The sequence below is a fragment of the Geospiza fortis genome, unplaced genomic scaffold, assembly GCF_000277835.1.
Source record: "Geospiza fortis unplaced genomic scaffold, GeoFor_1.0 scaffold206, whole genome shotgun sequence".
NCBI classification, from domain to species: domain Eukaryota; kingdom Metazoa; phylum Chordata; class Aves; order Passeriformes; family Thraupidae; genus Geospiza; species Geospiza fortis.
This window is the reverse complement of record NW_005054311.1, coordinates 2,870,278-2,889,143: the sequence shown is the minus strand read 5'-3', so window position 1 is coordinate 2,889,143 and position 18,866 is coordinate 2,870,278. Positions and strand designations below refer to the sequence as shown.

Genomic DNA, 18,866 nt, shown 5'->3' with positions numbered 1-18,866 from the left:
TCTTCCCTATCCTTCATTATTTTCTTTCCTTATTTCTATGAAAAAAGTTGGGGGCAACTATTCCTTCTTTAAATTTTTAATCAGGTTTTCTGCATGGGATTTTTTTCCTCTTGCATGCATCTTTCTTCTCTCTTGCTTCTTTCTCTTCTTCTTTATCTGTTTTTTGGCACTTTAAGAAAGGTCTTAAATTTTCTTTTCTTTAACTTTGTTTACTGGTACAAATGACTCCCAATTTATTTTCTTCATATTCTTGCCACTATTTTTTTATTCTGCATGTTTCATGTTGTTGATTTTTTTTTTGTTAAAATTTCTTCTTTCCATCTCTTATTTACTAGTTGGTAATATCAATATATTAGGAGCCATTGGTGCAGGCCATAATCAGGATTGGATCTAATTTTAATATCTTGTTTACAGGGGATTGATAATGGTTGTTTGGTAGGGCTAATGATATTGGATGAATAAAGCTCAGGGAACCTGTGCTGGCTATGAAGGAAATACAGGGAACACCTATGAAAAAATAAAAACAGTAAAGGTCTATGTCTCATTCATACAATAAATGGAATGAAGTGTTTATATATCACTTGTGTAGCTGGAGACTTCCTAGACAAAATAAAGATTAGGATAGTAATGATGAAAAAATTGCTACATTACTTGACACTCAAAGACTGTAGAATCCTGCATATTCATATTAGAGAAGCACAGAAAGTTGGAAGGGACCTGGAGGTCGTCTTCTTTATTCCCCTCTGCTCAAGAGTCACGTAGAGTCAGTTGCCCAGGACCATATCCAGATAGCTTTTGAGGGCTCTGAGGTGGGAGACTCCACAATATCTCTGGACAACCTGATGGAGTGCTCAGTCGCCACAGCAGTAGTACTGTTTCCTCATGCTTGAATGGAGCCTCATGTGTTTCAGTTTGAGCTCTTTGCCTCTGATCCTGTCACTAAGCACCTCTGAGAGTTTGGCTTCATCCTCTCTGTGTCTTCCATCTATGTATTTATGTACATTGCAAGATCCCCTTGAGCCTTTTCTTTTCTAGGCTAAATACTCCCAGCTCTCTGAGTCTTCCTTCAAGCAAAAGCTGCTCTAGTCCCTTAGACATCTTTGTAGCATCATCATATTCTGGCCATAGCTTTAATTGCTTTGTTCTGGACATACATAGGGCTAAGCATACAGAGAACTGTGGCAGAAAAAAAGCGAAACAAACCTTGGAGTCCAGCAGTTATTCTAAATCCAAAGACTCTACAAAGTAACAAAGATATGAAATGTGTGTGGATTTCTTTGAAATTTAAAAAGTGCATGCCTGGGGAATGTCATGTTACTTTACTCATGTTCGTGAAAATCATGTTTGGACTTCTTAATATTCACTGCATAAAAAGTGAACTGGATGATCTCATGTTCCCAAAACACTTTCTCCGGAAATTCAGAGGTTATTGAGGCTTGGAGTCTGAAATACAGATCTTTGAGAACAATCTGATGATGGCTGTTTGATTAACGTGAATTCCTTTAAAGCTATCAATATGTTGTTTGAATTGTTTGTTCCTTATTGTCATGGAGAGGCTTTGAAGTATGAGAACTTTAGAGCTGAAAACTTTGATAGAACCTCTGATACAGAATATGAAACTTTGCCAGGAGAACTGTGAAGACTTGCTTACACGATGTACTTAATATCCTGATATGTTCCTGCTTGCACAACTGGTTGTGATGACATTAATGTGTTTCTTTGGTCTTGAAACAGGCTGATAAATGCATTCCAAAGCTGAATGAAGGTGATCAGATAGTATTAATTAATGGCCGAGATATCTCAGAGCACACGCATGACCAGGTGGTCATGTTCATAAAAGCCAGCAGAGAATCCCACACAAGAGAGCTTGCACTTTTGGTCAGGAGGAAAGGTAACTAACTGGGCTAATTTTATTCACTTCTAATGTTTTTGAGACTGTTGCTCTTATGCTTGGTGGTGTACTCTCTTCTGTTTGCATAAACATGTTCTCAGTGCACTTGGAATAGGTCTGTGCAAAGAGTAGGTCTCACTAAATTTGAATTAGTAGTACAAGTAGTTTAAACTATATAGGTTCTTACCACTGCCGCAAAGAGTCTTGCACGTTAGAATTTCTTCTTTTTTTAGTTCTAAAAATCTATGAGAATAAATAGTTCCTTGAAATTTTTTTTTGGTGACATGAGGTGTTGGTTTTTTTGTAAATTAAGCATAATTTTAAAACCCCCCCAACTGCAGATTCACAAAAACTCATGGACTGTTCCTGTGCACAATTATGTGATGAAACATGTCAAATAAGCTGCTCCTCACTGCATTCTTACAGCAGACATTTAGGGACAATACTGAGATAAACCTGTGCTGGTTGCTTGCAGAACTGCTGCCTGCAAAGAGGAGACAGTCTTTGAAATATGCAGGGTCTTAAGCCTGTATGTTTAAAAATGGAAAACTCATCCAGCTTGGCATTGCTTGCTCCATATTTAAACACCTGTAGATCCCAAGAGCTTTCAAATGATGTCAAACTCTTAATTTGTTATTTGCTTTCCTTAAAAGGTATGGTAAGACATTAGCACACACAATTACACAGAGTTCCTGATTGCATGAAGACATAAAGACATAAAAATCTGGAGGGATTAGGCATTACTAGGAAATAGGAGGGAATGTAACAGCCTAACTGATATGTACTTCTGTAACATTGGCTTTATTTCAAACTTCTTGTGTTTCTAAGAAGATAGAGGGGCTCTTTATTTTGTTTTCCACTGGCTTTATACAGCATTTAGCTTTTCCTTGATTTTCTAGTCCAACTTGCCGATAAGAGAAATCTTAAAGATGATCCGTGGCCCCATACCAGTCATTTTTTATAGGCACGAGCATAACCAGCTCCCCATTCTCTGAAGTTTGGCAGGTATGACCTGTTCTCCTCACTGCAGAAGATAACCACAGCTGGACATGTCTGGTGATACAATACATTTCATAGGGACAGAACTGCTATGTAGATTGCTTCATTAATGTTTGTCATGTTCTTCAATAGCAAGGAATGTTGTAGAAAATGGACTAATAATTCTTTTTAACTTTAGTTAGTTCCTTCAGTGTTTGCATAAAAAATTGCAAAAGATAATTGTGTCTTCTCTAATGGCAAAGGAGTGTGATGAAGGGATTTTTGCTCTTGTTTTGCTGTTGAGGTACTAACTGATAGAAGGTTCTTGTAGAGATATTCCACTAATTACAATCTACACTTCTTTAGGTAAAAATCCCTTGTTTTTTACCATGGTAGAGGTTGTGTTTCATTAGCCTATTTAGCAGTTCATTAGGCAAGACAAGGTTGCAAAAACCTCCTTGTGCTAGGAATTCAAGTTCTTTGCCTTCATAAACAGGCATTTGGAGTTTTTCTTTCAGAAAGGTCATAGGGACATTATACTCTTTATAGTTTCTACAGTAATATAGTACAAAAAGAAATGTGATTAAAATGTTGCTTTTATTGATTTGCTTTTCTGAGGTTTTGCAAACTCTGTTGTTACTTCAAGCTAGTAAATTTTTATATCTGTTAAAAACACATTAATGCTCTATGTAATGGATTATAGCTTCATACACATCTTTCAGTAGTTAAACAGTTTGTGGATCCCATATCAGAAGATGAAGCTGATTCCCACACTCTGCCAGAATCTATTCTTCCTGTCTCTTCTGAATATGGTGGTGATACACTGGAGGAGTCTATGGAGCAGCTAAGAAGAGGACTAGAAAGTGGGACTGTCCTTATTCAGTTTGAGGTAGGTAATACTCAACTCCACAATGCTGTTAGTGTAGAACAATAGCTGTAACCAGTGAGTAATGGAGGGGCTGTAATTAGTTGCATATCTCATTGTTCCTGTTCAGTCGTATCTCAAGAGAGCAACAATTTGACTTGCTCATCAGTTTCACACTTCACTACTTAGAATAGGGAAGAGTGAGTTTTAAGTCTTAGACAAAATACCATCTGCTGAGAAAAATGTATTTAAATTAATATGTTTCTGGCTCAAGTACCCAAAGTTCACTAAATCAGTAATTTTTTTTGTAGTTGTTTAAATGAGTAGAGTAGTGGAATTTTGACAGAGATCAGTCTTGTACTTTGTTTCCTTTTCTATGTTCTTCAATGTGTTAGCACAGAAAACTAGCTAAAAAAATTTTCGTATTTTATTAAATTAGTTCCTTCAGTGTTAGTATAAGAAATTCCAAAGGATAATTCATCTGCTTCTCTAGTGGCAATGGAGTACAGTATGTATGTTTGTGGTTGCTTTACTGTTGAAGATTCAAGCATTTGTAGTAGCTCTGAATAAACCTTAGTTTATTATGGTTTATAAAATTGGCAGAGTTCTGGAGTAACCCCTTCTGTCACTGAAAACTTGTAGAACAGCAATAAAATTTCTTCCCCTTTTGATATCTTTTTTCTTTACCGTTTTTTTTTTTTAAAAGCTGTAAAATTTAATGGTAACGGCTGAAGAGTTGTGGTATTGTTTATTGTATAATCACTCTTTTTATGAGGTTTCCTTTCCTTCTATGATTTCTGAGAATTAAAATTCCTCTGGTTTTAAGGAATTGTAGAAAATGGTTCATAACTGCTTCCCAAAATCCACAGTACTGGATGCAATGCAGCAATTACAATGAATCTGTTGCTACTGCTATTGAAGCTGTAGCTCAAAAATGTGAACTGACCTTCAGTATCTTCTTAATTGTCAAATTTGTTGACTAAATTTGTACACAAATTTCCTGTAGTGAACTTCATAGGATATTTGATCCTTTATGATATTCTGATATATGATATTATGATATTCATAGGATATTTGAGCCTATATTTTATCTTTTTTATGGCAATGTTTATAAAAGCATTTTACAGAAAAAATGCCAAAGCTTTTTGAAATCTAATGAACTAGGGTACAGCTTAGTGATCTTCTTGCTTTGAGTTCATTGTTTAGTGATCTTCAGAAGCAGAGGCAATGGCAGTGTCTCCTCATCAGCTTTGGTGACTCAAACTCTTCATTCACTTTAGTAAAATAGTAAATAATTAGCCAGTAGACTGTGAATAATCAAGTTTTCCCAGAATATCTTCCTCCATTTAGTCAGAATTTAAGTCTGTCAATAGCAAATGATTGTTTGCCAGGCAACAGTGAAGCTCAAGAATGGTTACTTGACTTTAAATTATTCTTCTCTGTCTTCCTAAAAAAGGCAGAAATTGCATCCAGGCTCTAGTAAAGTGGAACTTGACTTAAAACAGATTTTCCATTACATATATTACCAAGTTATCTTCTCACATGGCTTGTTTATGTTGTGTAAGTTGAAAAGTGCAGTGATCTGTGAATACAGAATTTTAAGGTCCAACAAATCTCAGTAGAATAAATATTTTTGTGTGTTGCTCTTTTTCTCTCAACCAGAAGTAGGGGATTTAACCTCCAGTTTGTTTCATTCCATTTTATGTATGGAACGATATTCAAAATCCATATCATTAAGCATATGAATTCATACATAATGAACTCTGTGATAAGTGTCCAGTGGCACATCCAGATTTAATAGCTCAGTTGTAAGGTGTTTTCATGTATATTTAATACACAAAAGCTATAGTTGTATACCTACGGTTCTTGTGGGTTTGTTTGGTTTTGTTGTTGTTTCCCCTCTGTACCATTTTTTTGGTCTTGTTTGATGTACATAGAAGCAAATCATTCAATCATTTCAAACCCTATCATTAGGGTTTGAAAAGACCTCCAAGATCGTAGAATCCAACCATTAACCTTGCACCAGCTTCAAAATGTTGGTTATACACACATTACATATACCCCATTACTCTGTCCATTTACTCCAGATAAAGTCTGCAACACAGAGGTTGGCCCAAAAGCAAAGAAGTCACATGTTAAGAGATTGTGATACATTGAAGTTATGGTTTTTTAGTTACTTTCAGGATTGAAATGGATAAATTTATTCCAGAGAATAGAACTTTTCTGAAATTTTTGTATTGTAGTTGATTCCAGAGAATAAGTCTGCTGCTGTTTTTTTGTCCTGCTGCCGTTCACTGCTCCCTTGTTCCACCCTCAATCACTGTTGTCCTTCTGGTCTGCAGTTTTAAAAGCAAAAGGCAAACTTGCAGAGCAATGGTTTATATCAATGATGCTCACGTGCTGGTTTTGCTTTTTTCCTAGAAATTCTTCTAGCTATCCAGACAGGCTAGCAATAACAGAAATTCTTGTCGTGTTAAATACAAAAACCTCCCAAGTGAATTTTGTAGAAGGATAGGAAAAACATTAAAGAAAATATGGAATTTTTTTCAGTCTATGTATTTTTGTGTGAATGTAATTAGTGTGTGTATAGCATAATCACATCCCCCCAAATCTTGTAATTTTTCATTCTGCTTTACAGCAACTTTACAGAAAGAAACCAGGATTGGCTGTTACATGTGCAAAGGTACCTCAGAATATGGACAAGAATAGATACAAAGATGTTCTACCTTGTGAGTCTAAAGTACAGTTTCTGCCTATTTTGCTTTTTAAAACTGCTGTGTTGAACTTGCTGATTAAAGATTTCATTATATAATTGAAGTCATGTAATTGGTCGTTTTATTTTCTAAAAGGTAATTTATTCTGTTTGTATTCTGCTCTTTGTGTTTCTGCAAGTCCTCAGGTTTTTTTAAACTTAATAGAGGGGAAGTATGTCTCTTAATTGCTAATTTTATTCCCTCTTTTTTGTATGTGTGCAGATGATGCCACAAGGATAATATTGCAAGGAGATGAAGATTACATTAATGCAAATTATGTGAATGTAAGTCATACAGAGATCTGCATTTACTCACTTTCTATATTACTAAGCAGAAAAAAATTGGCTTTTTTGGTGAATAAGGATATTTTGTTTTAATTAGGGGGATTTGTAAATGTGAAAGATGTAAAATTTCATAACCTAAAAACTAGTGTCTGTTGTGAAGCAGGTGACCATCCTAACACACAGTGATTGCTACCATGTAGTGATACACTGTGATATGTGCAGAGTCTTTAACCAGTAAAAATTGTTTTATTTTTCCATATACTTCAAATGCTGAGGTTGTCTCCATAAAACTGAGCCTTTTTTTCCCCTCTAAAATGACTTATTACCATAGCTATGCTAATGCTATGGAGGATCCGCAAGATAAACTAGAGCCTTGATTTTCCTAATCAATCAAGTGTAGGCTAGGACTAAGGGGAAAAAAAGGGGGGAAATGTGTATATATTTCTGTCAGATGCATAAGCTAAGCACCTAAATCACAGAGTCAATTATTAACTTCCTGTGTTTAATATCAGGCAATAAACAGCTTTTGCTGTACTTTTGGTGTATATACACCAACATCATTCCTTACTAAATATTAAAGAAAATTTAGAAAGCTTTGTAGTTTCAAGTTTGCAAGTACATTTTCACTATCAATCTTCTGCTCATAGTTCAGCATGAAGGACTACAGAATCTGTGCTTTACATCTGTTGTAAATTAATGATTTAAAAGTTTTTTACATATCAAATTGTAATTGTGATTGTCTTATTACTTAACTTTTTGCCTTAATCTTCCCTCAAAACTTCCTGTTTGAATTAAGTGCTAAGTTAAAAAAGTACTTGAGTAGTGAGAGTGTACTTAACATAGGATTTTTCTTTCCCTCTGTAGATGGAAATTCCTTCTGCTGGCATTGTAAACCGGTACATTGCTACTCAGGGGCCTCTTCCACACACATGTGGACACTTCTGGCAAGTAGTCTGGGATCACAAATTATCACTGATCATCATGCTAACAACTCTCACTGAACGAGGACGGGTAAGTGCCCAGGTCCTTTGTATACTGAAAAATGTGCTGTAGCTTTGAACTTTTTTCCATTGTTATGGTTAAATAACCCTAAAAGAGGCCATCTTATTGAGTTGAATTATTCTTCTGAGGGCCAGGCTTTCTGAATTACTTAGACAGGGCAGATAGTCCTCAATTTACTTTTTGTTATGCTGCTTTGCAAACAAACCAGGTGTGTGATGAACAGAAATCACTGCATTCACTCTGTTGTGCTGATCAGACAGGTACTACATGCTGTCATTTTTCTCCCTGGGCATTGGCCTCCATGTGGCAGCTTCCCTCCAAAAGATTCAGAAAATGTCTGGAAGGATTGAGTGGGTTGAGCAAATCTTCTAGTCTACCTGTAAAAAGGAGTCTGCCATTGTGGTATTTACTAGTGGCTAGAATTTAGCTTGCTTATTTTTGTTTCTATCTCAGGTTCCTTCCTAGAATTGCTCTGATAATTATTTTAATTATGTTTAGATAAATTCTGTCTCTCCTTGAATTTTGGAATAGCACAGTGAAAATCTGGTGTGTTTTGATTTAATTTGTCCATTGTAGTTTTAAAGATTAGGTTTTTAGATTAAATGGAAAGGTATTGGTTTTAAAGTTTTAGAAGCTGAAAACTCAACAGTTGGATTTTTTAAGAGATGGAGAAGGTGATGACTCCTGTATGCCTTCACTGTAGCCTTTGTGTTTTGTATGTGATCTGTCCTACATTATTAAATTTATCTGACATCCCAATGTTTTCAGAAAGCAAGTGAGTGAGTATTTTAGGTCATAAACAGCATAAAGATTGAGATGTAAGGAAGTAGAGTTAAGCAACAATCAGGTTTTAACCATAGTCACATTTTGTAGCTGCTCATGGAAGCAGACATTATTGAACATCACCTGACATAGAAATGCTCCCTTCATCTTTTGATTGTGTTGGTGTATTCATTTCCTTGTATTGAGGAGGAACACAGATCAGCAATAGTAGCTCGTACAGTTAGTTGGAAACTTCAAGGCAGTTGTTAATAGCTTCTAATCATCCTGCTGGTACCTTTGTACAACAGACACATTTATGAGTTTTGTTTGCTTTCGGAAATTACTTAGATTTGCCCAGTTTGTGAGCATAGATTTGTCCAGTTTGAACTTGCAGGCATAGAAAAATATGTTTTCTTGTCAAGAATATCCCTATTGGCAAATGCCAAGCATTTTCCTAGTCCCTGGAGGTTTTACTTTCCAGACTATCCCTTTCCAATGGTGTTAAGATTTGTATGATAGGATTTTTTTTTCTCCTCAGTAATGTTAATTTTTCTTTCAACATGAATACATGATTTTGGCTTAAATTTGAAGAGGAAAGTAGTTAAGATAAATTACTACAGTGAAACTTTCAGGCATAATGGTTATAATTTGAATTTCAAGCCTCTGAAAATTGAGCTCTATTAAAGGTAAAATTTAGAAATTTTAACTTTCCAAAGATTCCAGCTTGTGCTACTCTATCAATTTAAAAGTTACAGACAAAAACAACTTTGAACTTTGTGCAGGTTGCAGTGTCACATCAAAGTTTTAATAATTTCCACAGGTGGAGATTCCACATTTTCATAAGGCTCTTGTTTCTGTGCTTGTCCTTCTTTGTGGAATTTTTATGCCAACATCTAGTCAGAATTTCCCTTATAACTTCTTTACAGTTGTCTCTTGTCCTTCCATTTTTCACTTTCAGGAAAAGTGTGGCTTTGCCTTTGGTGTAACCTGCTATTAGATGGCTACAGTTAGTTTGACATTTAACCCCTGCGCTTCTTTTCTTAAGACAGAATAAATCTATCTTTATTCTCCCACATTATGCCCTGAGAAGTCATTCTTGCAATTACAAATAAGCAGCAGACGAAGCATCATGCATCCAATTTACCAGAATATTTATTATAAATCACTAAAACAGAACTTTATGGAGAACTTAGCCTATTTTGTCCTATTTTTTTTCAATTTGGAGGGAAAAAAATCTAACCAGCAAACTAAAACGGATTTAGTATCACTCCTTGAATTCCCTGAACCACAACACAAGAAAGAAGGCTGGGAATGGAAGAGCTTGTATACAACAGTCTTGACGTGTGCCTGATTTTCTTTATAGACCAAATGTCATCAGTATTGGCCTGATCCACCAGATGTAATGGAATATGGCTGCTTCCGTGTCAGGTGCCACTCTGAAGACTGCACAATTGCTTATGTTGTCAGAGAAATGGTCATTACAAACATTGAGGTAAATGCTCCTTGCCTTTAATTATCCCCAAACAAGCTGCATGAATACATTTATAGGTTGGGTAGATGAAGACTGTGTGCTTGGCAATGTATATGTGTATATCTCTGTGTGTGGATATGATGCGTGTCTAAAGACACACAGACACGTGCATTTTTAAAAATAGAATATCTGTATATTATATGGATCAGCATGGTATGATTATTTCTTTAGAGCTTCTTCAAAGACACACTTTTTGAAGTTCTATAGTACATTATACTGTAATACATTGTGCTATTATAATACAGGTACTGCAATAAGCATCAAAAGGAAGTTTAGTGCTTTTCTTTAAATAGTTTTGCAATCACTGACTCTTCATAAGTACTTTGATTTATAAGGAGAGTTTTTTTCCTAAGTAACTCTGCTGTTTCAAGGATGAAATATGGGTCACTTGGTTAGTAGCACATGCAGCTAGAACAGCTAATAAAGAAGTAAAGCATAATAAAGTTGTTTTGAGAGAAGATGCAGAATCTCACCAGTTCCTTTTCATTGTCTTTTTTTAATAGTCAGATTTTTAAAAAGAAAAAAGTCCATCTGTATCTCAATTGAAATATGTTCAATTTATGAAAAATACTTAAATTCCATAACTCCTAATACTTTCATGCTAATGTCTAGAAATTTAGAAAGCAAAGAGAAGGCAAAACACAGCATATTATCATGTTTTGTGAAGTCAGTGTTCAGGTCACCTCTAGACTTCCCACAACCTGAATTGTCAGGGTTGAAGTTTGGTTTTTGTTTCTAAGTAGACCTGCATTTCTATATGTTTTCCTTCTTCATCTCTTTTCCAAAATTCTATGGCCACAGATATTTTCTAAAAAGATGAAGGATTTATGCTATCATAAAATGTGTAAGAAATCACTGTATACTGTCCAAAGGCTAATTTTTAGCCAGTCTTTTAAACTTCTGTAGAGTTAAGTAGCTTTAACTGTTACCAGAATTGCTAGTAGTAATAGTAAGTAGTAAGCAAGGAAAAGACAATATTTGTTTTAAAATTTAATATTAGTCAATGTACTTACAGCAAGATGACCAATCCTTTAGTCTCATATATTTATGACTTGACATTCTCTCACTTGACAGTGCATCCAAATTTACTTTAATGTGATTAAGTTTTCCTTTGCAGTCATAAACACATGACATGTCAGACATCAGTCCTTAGAGGTTTTTCAGTCAAGACAGTTTACTGTGCTTCTGTTTCTAGATATAAGAAACCACCCAGTCAGGGAGCAGCATGATATTTGTTTCTGTATTTTGGCCAATTACTCTGTAAGTGATAAACCTGAATATCAGCACAGAAGCAATTAACCTCATAAAAGTAGTACTGCAAATATATGTACCCAAAATTTTGGTCCTTCTCACTCAAATTATTTATTTGTAACCTTTCTAAATCTCATAAAATGAAGAAGGGTTTAATTTTCAGCCTTTTCTTTTCAAGACCAAGATCAAAAGCTATACTGTAGCACCAAGTTTGGGGGGTTTTGGGGTTGGTTGAAGCTTTTTATGTTTTTAAAAAAAGGTTCAGAGCACTTTGGAGACCAAAACAAACAAACCAAAGGAAAGAAATCATGTAGTGAGAGTGCAGAGTACATCACACAGTGCACTATTTTGTAAATTGAGATACGTTTTTCTTTATGATCCTTGACAAAATAGCATGAGGCCTGAAACAAATTTTCATTGTTTCCTTTGAGATAAATGCCTTGCAATGTATGATTGACCATTAAATCTCACTAGTTTTGAAACATTAAGAACCAAATAACAAAAGTAAGTGAGAAATGTGATGGCAAGTGTGTACAGCAACATAATAATGTATGAACACTTGTCCAAGAAATGACAAATGCCATTTGCCAGAGTATCTATCTACTCTTTAGAAACTGGGCTTTACCCCCAATCATTCAGACTCAGCTTTCAAGGTGTGTTTGTGAAGCTCAGTGGCAACGAGCTCACCTTTTCCTGCTTAGAAGATAAAAAGACCATTTCAGGGTTAATGTAGTTCTATATTGTGATTTCTTTTTTGTCTTATTTTTGAAGATTATGTTACAACTTCTGTGAAAAAGGACATTAACTGAAACATTGCAAATGCAGAATCAATTGTTTGGTTTTAACATAAGTAGGAATTAAGGTTGACATTTCAAGTTTAAATTTCCTGCTTTCTATATTATTATTATTATTCCAAGTTCTGTGTGTTGATTTTCTAAAGAGCACACAAATCTTTTATTAATCAGGGAGAGTCTCTCATTTAAGGAGAATGAAACAAGGAAGTTTGCCTTTTGATATAATTATAATAAGCAAGGCTGCAAACTGCAGAAGGATGAAGATTGGATATTTTTGTGGCTGAAGGTCTTGACAGTACAGCTGTATTGCAAGTGCCTTTGAAGCACTACCTGTGACAGATGTATTCTTCGTCAGGAATTCCAGCCCTAATGACAGACTCACTGGTAAAGATCACGTGCTTCTGAGCAAAATCTAGGATGTTATCTTAACCACAATGAAGCTGCTTCTGCAGTTAGGTATCTTGAATTTGCCCAGGAGGGGTAGGGACAAGTACATAATTTTGTTGGACTTATTTTGCTGAACAGCTTTGCTCTAATGACAGCAAAGAAGCACAATAACAAAGAGCTAGTGATGTCTTACACCTCTGAAGAGGTGTAAGCAAAACATGATGTCTTACACCTCTGTAGCGCCTTACTAAGTAAATGTGAATCAATGCCATGAAGAAGCTAAATGTTGGCCAAAGGGCTGACAATAAACTGGGCAAGTTACTGAAGTGTCACTGGAGTCTGTTGTTTGGGCTAATTTTTTTTAATCCATAATTTTTAAACTGATTTGGAGAAATACCAAATACATTAATTCCATTGAAATTAGTCCACATAAATGCAAAAAAAAATTTGGAATAGCAAGGTGCACAAGGTCAAGTTAAGGAAAAATAGCAACCAAGCAATAAGCAGCTGTTGCTGTCTCACTTCCTCTAAGACTCATAAAACAGGACTAATAAAGCCAGATTTTTATGAAAAAAATTATACATTTATCAGTCATTAGGAAGACTGTCATTGAAAACCACAGTGCTAAAAGAAAAAAAATTGTGAAAAAGATTTAAACTGAGTTGTAGAGAATAGTGGTTTGATTAATAACTTGAATATGAGAGGTTACCTCTTATTTTCCATTATCAGGTTTGTATAAAGGAGCAAGATCTGAGAGGAATAGTGTTTAAAAATAAGTATTGCTAACAGAACATGTACTGTGGGGCTAGCTATAGAACCAGTAACTACAATTCTAGCATTTTTTTCATGCAGAAGTGCTAGATTTTAGGAGCTGTGATGGTCTTTTAATGTAAGTTATTTCTATGTGGGGTGTTATTTGGCTGACATTTTCTGTATTTAAAAACTGACTTTCACTAGACTTGAAGATAATATGTTTTTAAAAAAGCCAAAAACCCTGCTAAAAATAACTTTAAAAATCTGGACTTCATTGTAGTACTGCTTTGACATTTTCTGCAAGAGAGACAAAAACTCATGCATAGAAAAACTAATTCTAACATACACGAATATATTTACTGTTTACATTGCTAATAAAACATAAAGTGTTTTAAAATACTTATGCATTTTGAAAAGCAAGAGGAAAGCAGAATAGTCAAGTTTCAGCATTTTGAATCATCTCAGAAGAGCTCAACAGAGGAATCAAAACTGATCATGTTAAAGCACAAATAGTTGGAAGGCTGCACTGAGGCTTGAGGCATACCTGGAATAATTAACAAACACCTGTATTGGTCCCAAAGGACGATTAGGACACATTACCAAAATTGAAGATGCTTACACCAAAAGCAGCAGTTGTGAGGACTAAGTGCATGTTCTTGATGTATTCTTACTCTGAGTAAGTCTTATGTAACGTACTTTTTGTACCTAATGTCTGTAAACTATTTGACTAAATGCAGCTCACTCTATTTGAACCTGAAGTACTGATAAGTAAAAATTAAGTCAGGTCTTTCCTTTGTTCTAAGCTTGTAAAATGACTTTGTTTCTACAGATCACTGTTAGTGTTTCACAGGTGTGCCACTGGTACTTACCCATGTTGTGTAGCTTTAAGTTCTTGAAGCACATGGAAAGCAACTGGATATTCAGTCTTGGATAATTTTCAAATTAATCAAGTCTTTGTTTCACCAGGATGCTGTAATTCAAACATCTCTGATTTAAAAGAATCAGCTCAAACTGTTAAGTGTAATCGCTGCTTTATCTCATTTCCCTTTTGAAGAGGTTCTGATTAAGCAAGTGCAGATTTTCAAAGGAGGACTTTTTAATGACATTTCCTAGACATATTTTTGTATATTTTTTTTAAATCTGTGGCATTTCAGAAAAATGTGAATGGCAATCATTTGATCAAGGTCAGTTTTTCTTACTCAGTAGAGCTGGATAGCAAAAGGCCATGCATGCTTTTTCATGCAGAGATCCTGGTCATTGTGCATCTTTTGATGACATGGGTGGTAGATCCCGATGTAATTTGTATTACAGTGAGCTTGGTCATTAATGTTAGGTTATGTTGTCCATGTGGGCCTTATGCTGAACTTTTTAACTGTTGATTTTTCAGGCTTTGTTTTTAAGAGGCAAAGTATGAGCTGTGTCATTTTTCTTTTTGTCCCTGTGGGCAATTGTAAATTTCTGCAATTGCTTTGACTGGAATAAATGTTTTCCCTAAGACTCTGCTTAGTACATAGGGAGTATTTATTCCATCTTTTCTGTCCTACTACCCTGTTCCCTGGGAGTGGAACATCCTCAAGCAGGAGAGGAAAACAAGCAGCTGAAGACATTTAAAACAGGTCCTATATTTCAGCAGTTGTGAGCATAAGAGAAACGGGAAAAAATCCTTTTAAAGTCACAAGCATCATAAAAACATTTCTGTGTGGACCACTAAGGAAAGGCCAGCTTTTATAGACTAATCCTGTCATAAAGGAGAGTTTTATTTCAGAAGGGTGCCAAATGTTAAGTCTGATAATGGACATAAATTAAATGCAGGTACCAGCTTAACTATTGCAAAATGTGTGGAAGGAATAAAGGAGCATGAAGACTTGTCTCAGTTTGTAAAGATTGACATCGTCGCTGCGTGATGCTTCAGAACTCATGAACATCTTATGTCTTTTCCTTCCCACCCTAACCATTAGTTACATCTGTAACATATCAGTTCAGCTCAATCTGATTGCAGAGATGATTGAGTGATTTCATAATCAAAATTAACGAAAAGCTAAACTGAAAGAACTTCTGTAAAACTGCAGCTTTTTTACATATAATTCAAAAATTCAAAAAAAAAGAACTCTCTGTACAACAGAATCTTTTAACTAATTATATTGCTTCCATACAGAAAAAGTATTCTCCTGTGGATTGTGCAGATGTCATTCATATATGTATAATAAGCATGTGTGAATGAATGATATATATGTATATATGCTGTTTTCTGACAGAAACCAGATTTGGGAAGTGTTGCAGGCGATGTTATTATACCTGAATATGTAAGTGTACACAGACATATTTACATCAGATTGTATAGCCCTAAATCCCTGTTATATTGGTATTGTTCTCAGTAGTTCTGGTGTTATCAGTTGTTTCTTCCAGCCAGTTCTAAACTATAGTTGTGTAGTACTGTTATGCTTATGTCGTGCAGCATTTTACCTCAGGTGAATCAATGATGTCAAAATATATTAAGTCAACACTCAATAAATCAAAAAACTTAAAATGTTTAGATCACAAAAGTTAAACTTCATACCTCATTTATTTAGAAAATGTTGTGCCTTATGAATTCTTTCCAAGAATGTCCATACTTCACACTGAATTTTAAAATCACAAACATTTTCTACACCATCTACTTCTTATTGCATCTGCAGAAAACACTTGCTCTTAAAAATATTACTTGTATCTAGTAAATATTAATACAGGAGTCATAACACTGGCCATTTTTTAAAAACTTTATTGTGTTTTAGACAGAACAACAGCACACCGTCACCCATCTCCAGTACGTAGCTTGGCCTGATCATGGCGTTCCTGATGACTCCATGGACTTCTTGGAGTTTGTGAACTGTATGAGGCCAAAGAGAGTAAAGAATGAGCCAGTTCTTGTTCACTGCAGGTATTTGTGTTTTAAAACTCTCATTGTAGATCCTTGAATGAGATAAAAATGTTAAACTGTGCAATGCGAGCATTTACTGCTGATGATGGAAACACTGATGTTATATCTAAAGGATGAGTTTACTTTGTCTCCCTTTCTCCTGCAACCTTCTGGTGAAATGGCTTAGTCATATAATTATCACAAATCTGATAATCTGCAATTTAGTTTGTTTTCTGATTTTTATCCTCTACACTGTTGTAATCTCATTTTGAATGGTACTGCTAAAATTCTTTTCCTGCTGTTCAACTGTGTGTGTCATAAAAGCAGTCAATTAGATCTTACCTTTTTAAAGACAAAAATATCAAACCTGTACAGTTTGAACAGTTTAGTTCTTTAAAAATGCATCTACTTTAGGTGAAGTTTTAGTTGTATTTATATTTAAAAATATTTTCATTTTAGTAATTACCAGAAAATATTACTGAAGTTGCTATAAAAATAAACTTTATGCTCTCTTTGGATTTTACAAGGGTCTTCCTGTTATTTCCAAGGCTATCCTACTATTAAGACTGTGATATGAATTTGGTGTTTTGCAAAAACCTAATTTTACAGACTGTTCTCCTGTTGAATTTCACAGTGCAGGAATCGGTCGCACTGGTGTGTTGGTCACTATGGAAACAGCCATGTGCTTAATTGAAAGGAACCAGCCTGTTTATCCACTGGATATTGTACGGAAAATGCGAGACCAGAGAGCTATGATGGTGCAAACATCAGTAAGTGATGGGGAGGAAGCATCATGTTCTGTGTATTTACTGCACTTGTCACGTTATAAAATAGGTCCAAAATTTTTATAAAGGATCTAGTAGTATGACTCTTCAGTTGCCATTATATATCAAACATTATATATCATATAAATTTAGCAAAATGTAGCATAGCAGCAAAGGCTGCTTTGCTAATGAGGTATGTATTTTTTCTATTTTTAAAATATTTCTTATCTTGCCATGAAAAGATAATTGATTTGGATACATTGTAAGTAGTTAGAATGCCCAAAGTCACACTTGTACTGATCATCTGTTCCTGCTCCTTTGTCTAATTTCTCTGCAAGAAGCTAGAATAAATGCTTGCTTTTTATTCTAGTACAGAACACCACAGGAAGTTATAAAGTTGAAGGTAAAATCAAAGTGTTTGTGGCCTGGTTTGAAAAGTAAGAAGTTGCTTTTCAAAAGGCCACTTTAGAGTAGAAATTCTATAAGAACATATAGATTTTTTTTTAAATTTTGCCACTACCCAGTTGGAAAAAAACTAAGGGCAAGTTGTGTAGCACCAGTAACAGAAACATGAAAGTAGATAGCAATTTTAAGATGAAAGTGAGACAACTTGAGTTTGTGAGAGCCATTCTTTGTCAGCTTTGGAAATGAACATATTGACATTAGAGATGGATGAAGGATGAGAAGTTGTTCTTTCTTTAGGAGAGACTGGATGACAAGAATTCTGAGTGTGGGTTATGTTGGAGAGCTAAATGCCCTATGAGAAATAAAAGTGAGGGGATTTAAACACAGAAAGCCAACAATTTAATTGGGCATTTCTGTCTCATCTTACAAATAAAACGCCTGAAATGTGTTGAAATCAAATCCATTTGATCACAAAAATAGTTAATTTAAAAAGACAAATTCTATTCATTAACAGGTTAATGACTACAGAATTAGCATTATGACTAGATGTGAGGGAAATTTTGTATCATCAAAGGGCATAAAAGTGTCAGGATCTGCAGCTGCCTGTGTACCATTAGAGTGCTCACTGAGCAGAGCTTGTCCATGCATGCTGCTGGGACTTGTATTCATTGCAGCAGGAGCGCACCCTCTGGAAGAGGGTCAGGACTGTGTGGTTGAATGGGAGTTGTTTGAAGGGTGCCCTTCCTGTTCCTTGCTGAAGTGGAAGCTGAGCTGGTGACAAAGGTGGTCATGAGATGAAGAATACTAGCTTGAAGTTTAAGGAAGCTGAGTGTTTACTTCTGGAATTGCACCTGTCTATACCCCTCAGTTTCTAAAATTGCCTAAACAAGTTCAAGCTTCAACATTCTAGAAATGGTCCTCTTCTTGAGAATCAGATGTAAAAACCTGGAGTAAACTTCAACTTGCCAAAGGACTGAATCCCTTTTGTTACAACAGAAATCAGCCAGAATTGTCCTTTCAATCCACACTTTGACATAACTGAAGAATACAGGAAATAGTAAAAAATACAGCTACAGTCAGTCTCCTGGTGGGGAAAACAATATCTAAAATAGGATTCTTTACCTTGCTTGCTGTGTCACACAGTTTGCTGTCAGCACAATCAGGAGAGGGATGATCTATAGCAGCAATACTGTGAAACTAAATTTGCTTGTTATTTTTGAAGAAGGCAGATACTGTTGTGAAAAGCCAGTGAGCAAAATTGGCATTCTGTGCTGTAAATGAGACACAGAAGCAAGCCCTCAACTGTGAGAAAACAGAATACCAGAGACCTGTGTGTTAATATTTCGATCTGTCCTGGGTGCTCTATCCCATTCCCATCCCATTCCAGCTAGCCTCACTGCTCATATTTGACATCCCACTTAGAGTGTCTGGGAGAAGCTGTTAGAGATTCTTCTGTTGTAATAAAGGATAGTTCAGTTTTAATAGCCTTGCCTAGAGCATGTTCAGCTGCCCTGTGGGGACTCTGTGTGTGCTCCAATTCTAAGGTGATA

At 35.4% G+C, this 18,866-nt stretch overlaps 1 protein-coding gene across 2 annotated transcripts in view; it reads left to right on the top strand.

Moving 5' to 3' along the window:
• PTPN3 (protein tyrosine phosphatase non-receptor type 3) overlaps positions 1–18,866 on the top strand; it is a 90,660-nt gene that overhangs the window by 66,350 nt on the left and 5,444 nt on the right. For both annotated transcript variants that reach the window (XM_031055670.1, XM_031055669.1), the window contains exons 18-25: positions 1,735–1,891; positions 3,592–3,758; positions 6,373–6,463; positions 6,710–6,771; positions 7,636–7,782; positions 9,899–10,027; positions 16,023–16,168; positions 16,782–16,917. In XM_031055670.1, the coding sequence (XP_030911530.1) occupies positions 1,735–1,891; positions 3,592–3,758; positions 6,373–6,463; positions 6,710–6,771; positions 7,636–7,782; positions 9,899–10,027; positions 16,023–16,168; positions 16,782–16,917 (1,035 nt within the window). The remainder of the gene's footprint in view (positions 1–1,734; positions 1,892–3,591; positions 3,759–6,372; positions 6,464–6,709; positions 6,772–7,635; positions 7,783–9,898; positions 10,028–16,022; positions 16,169–16,781; positions 16,918–18,866) is intronic.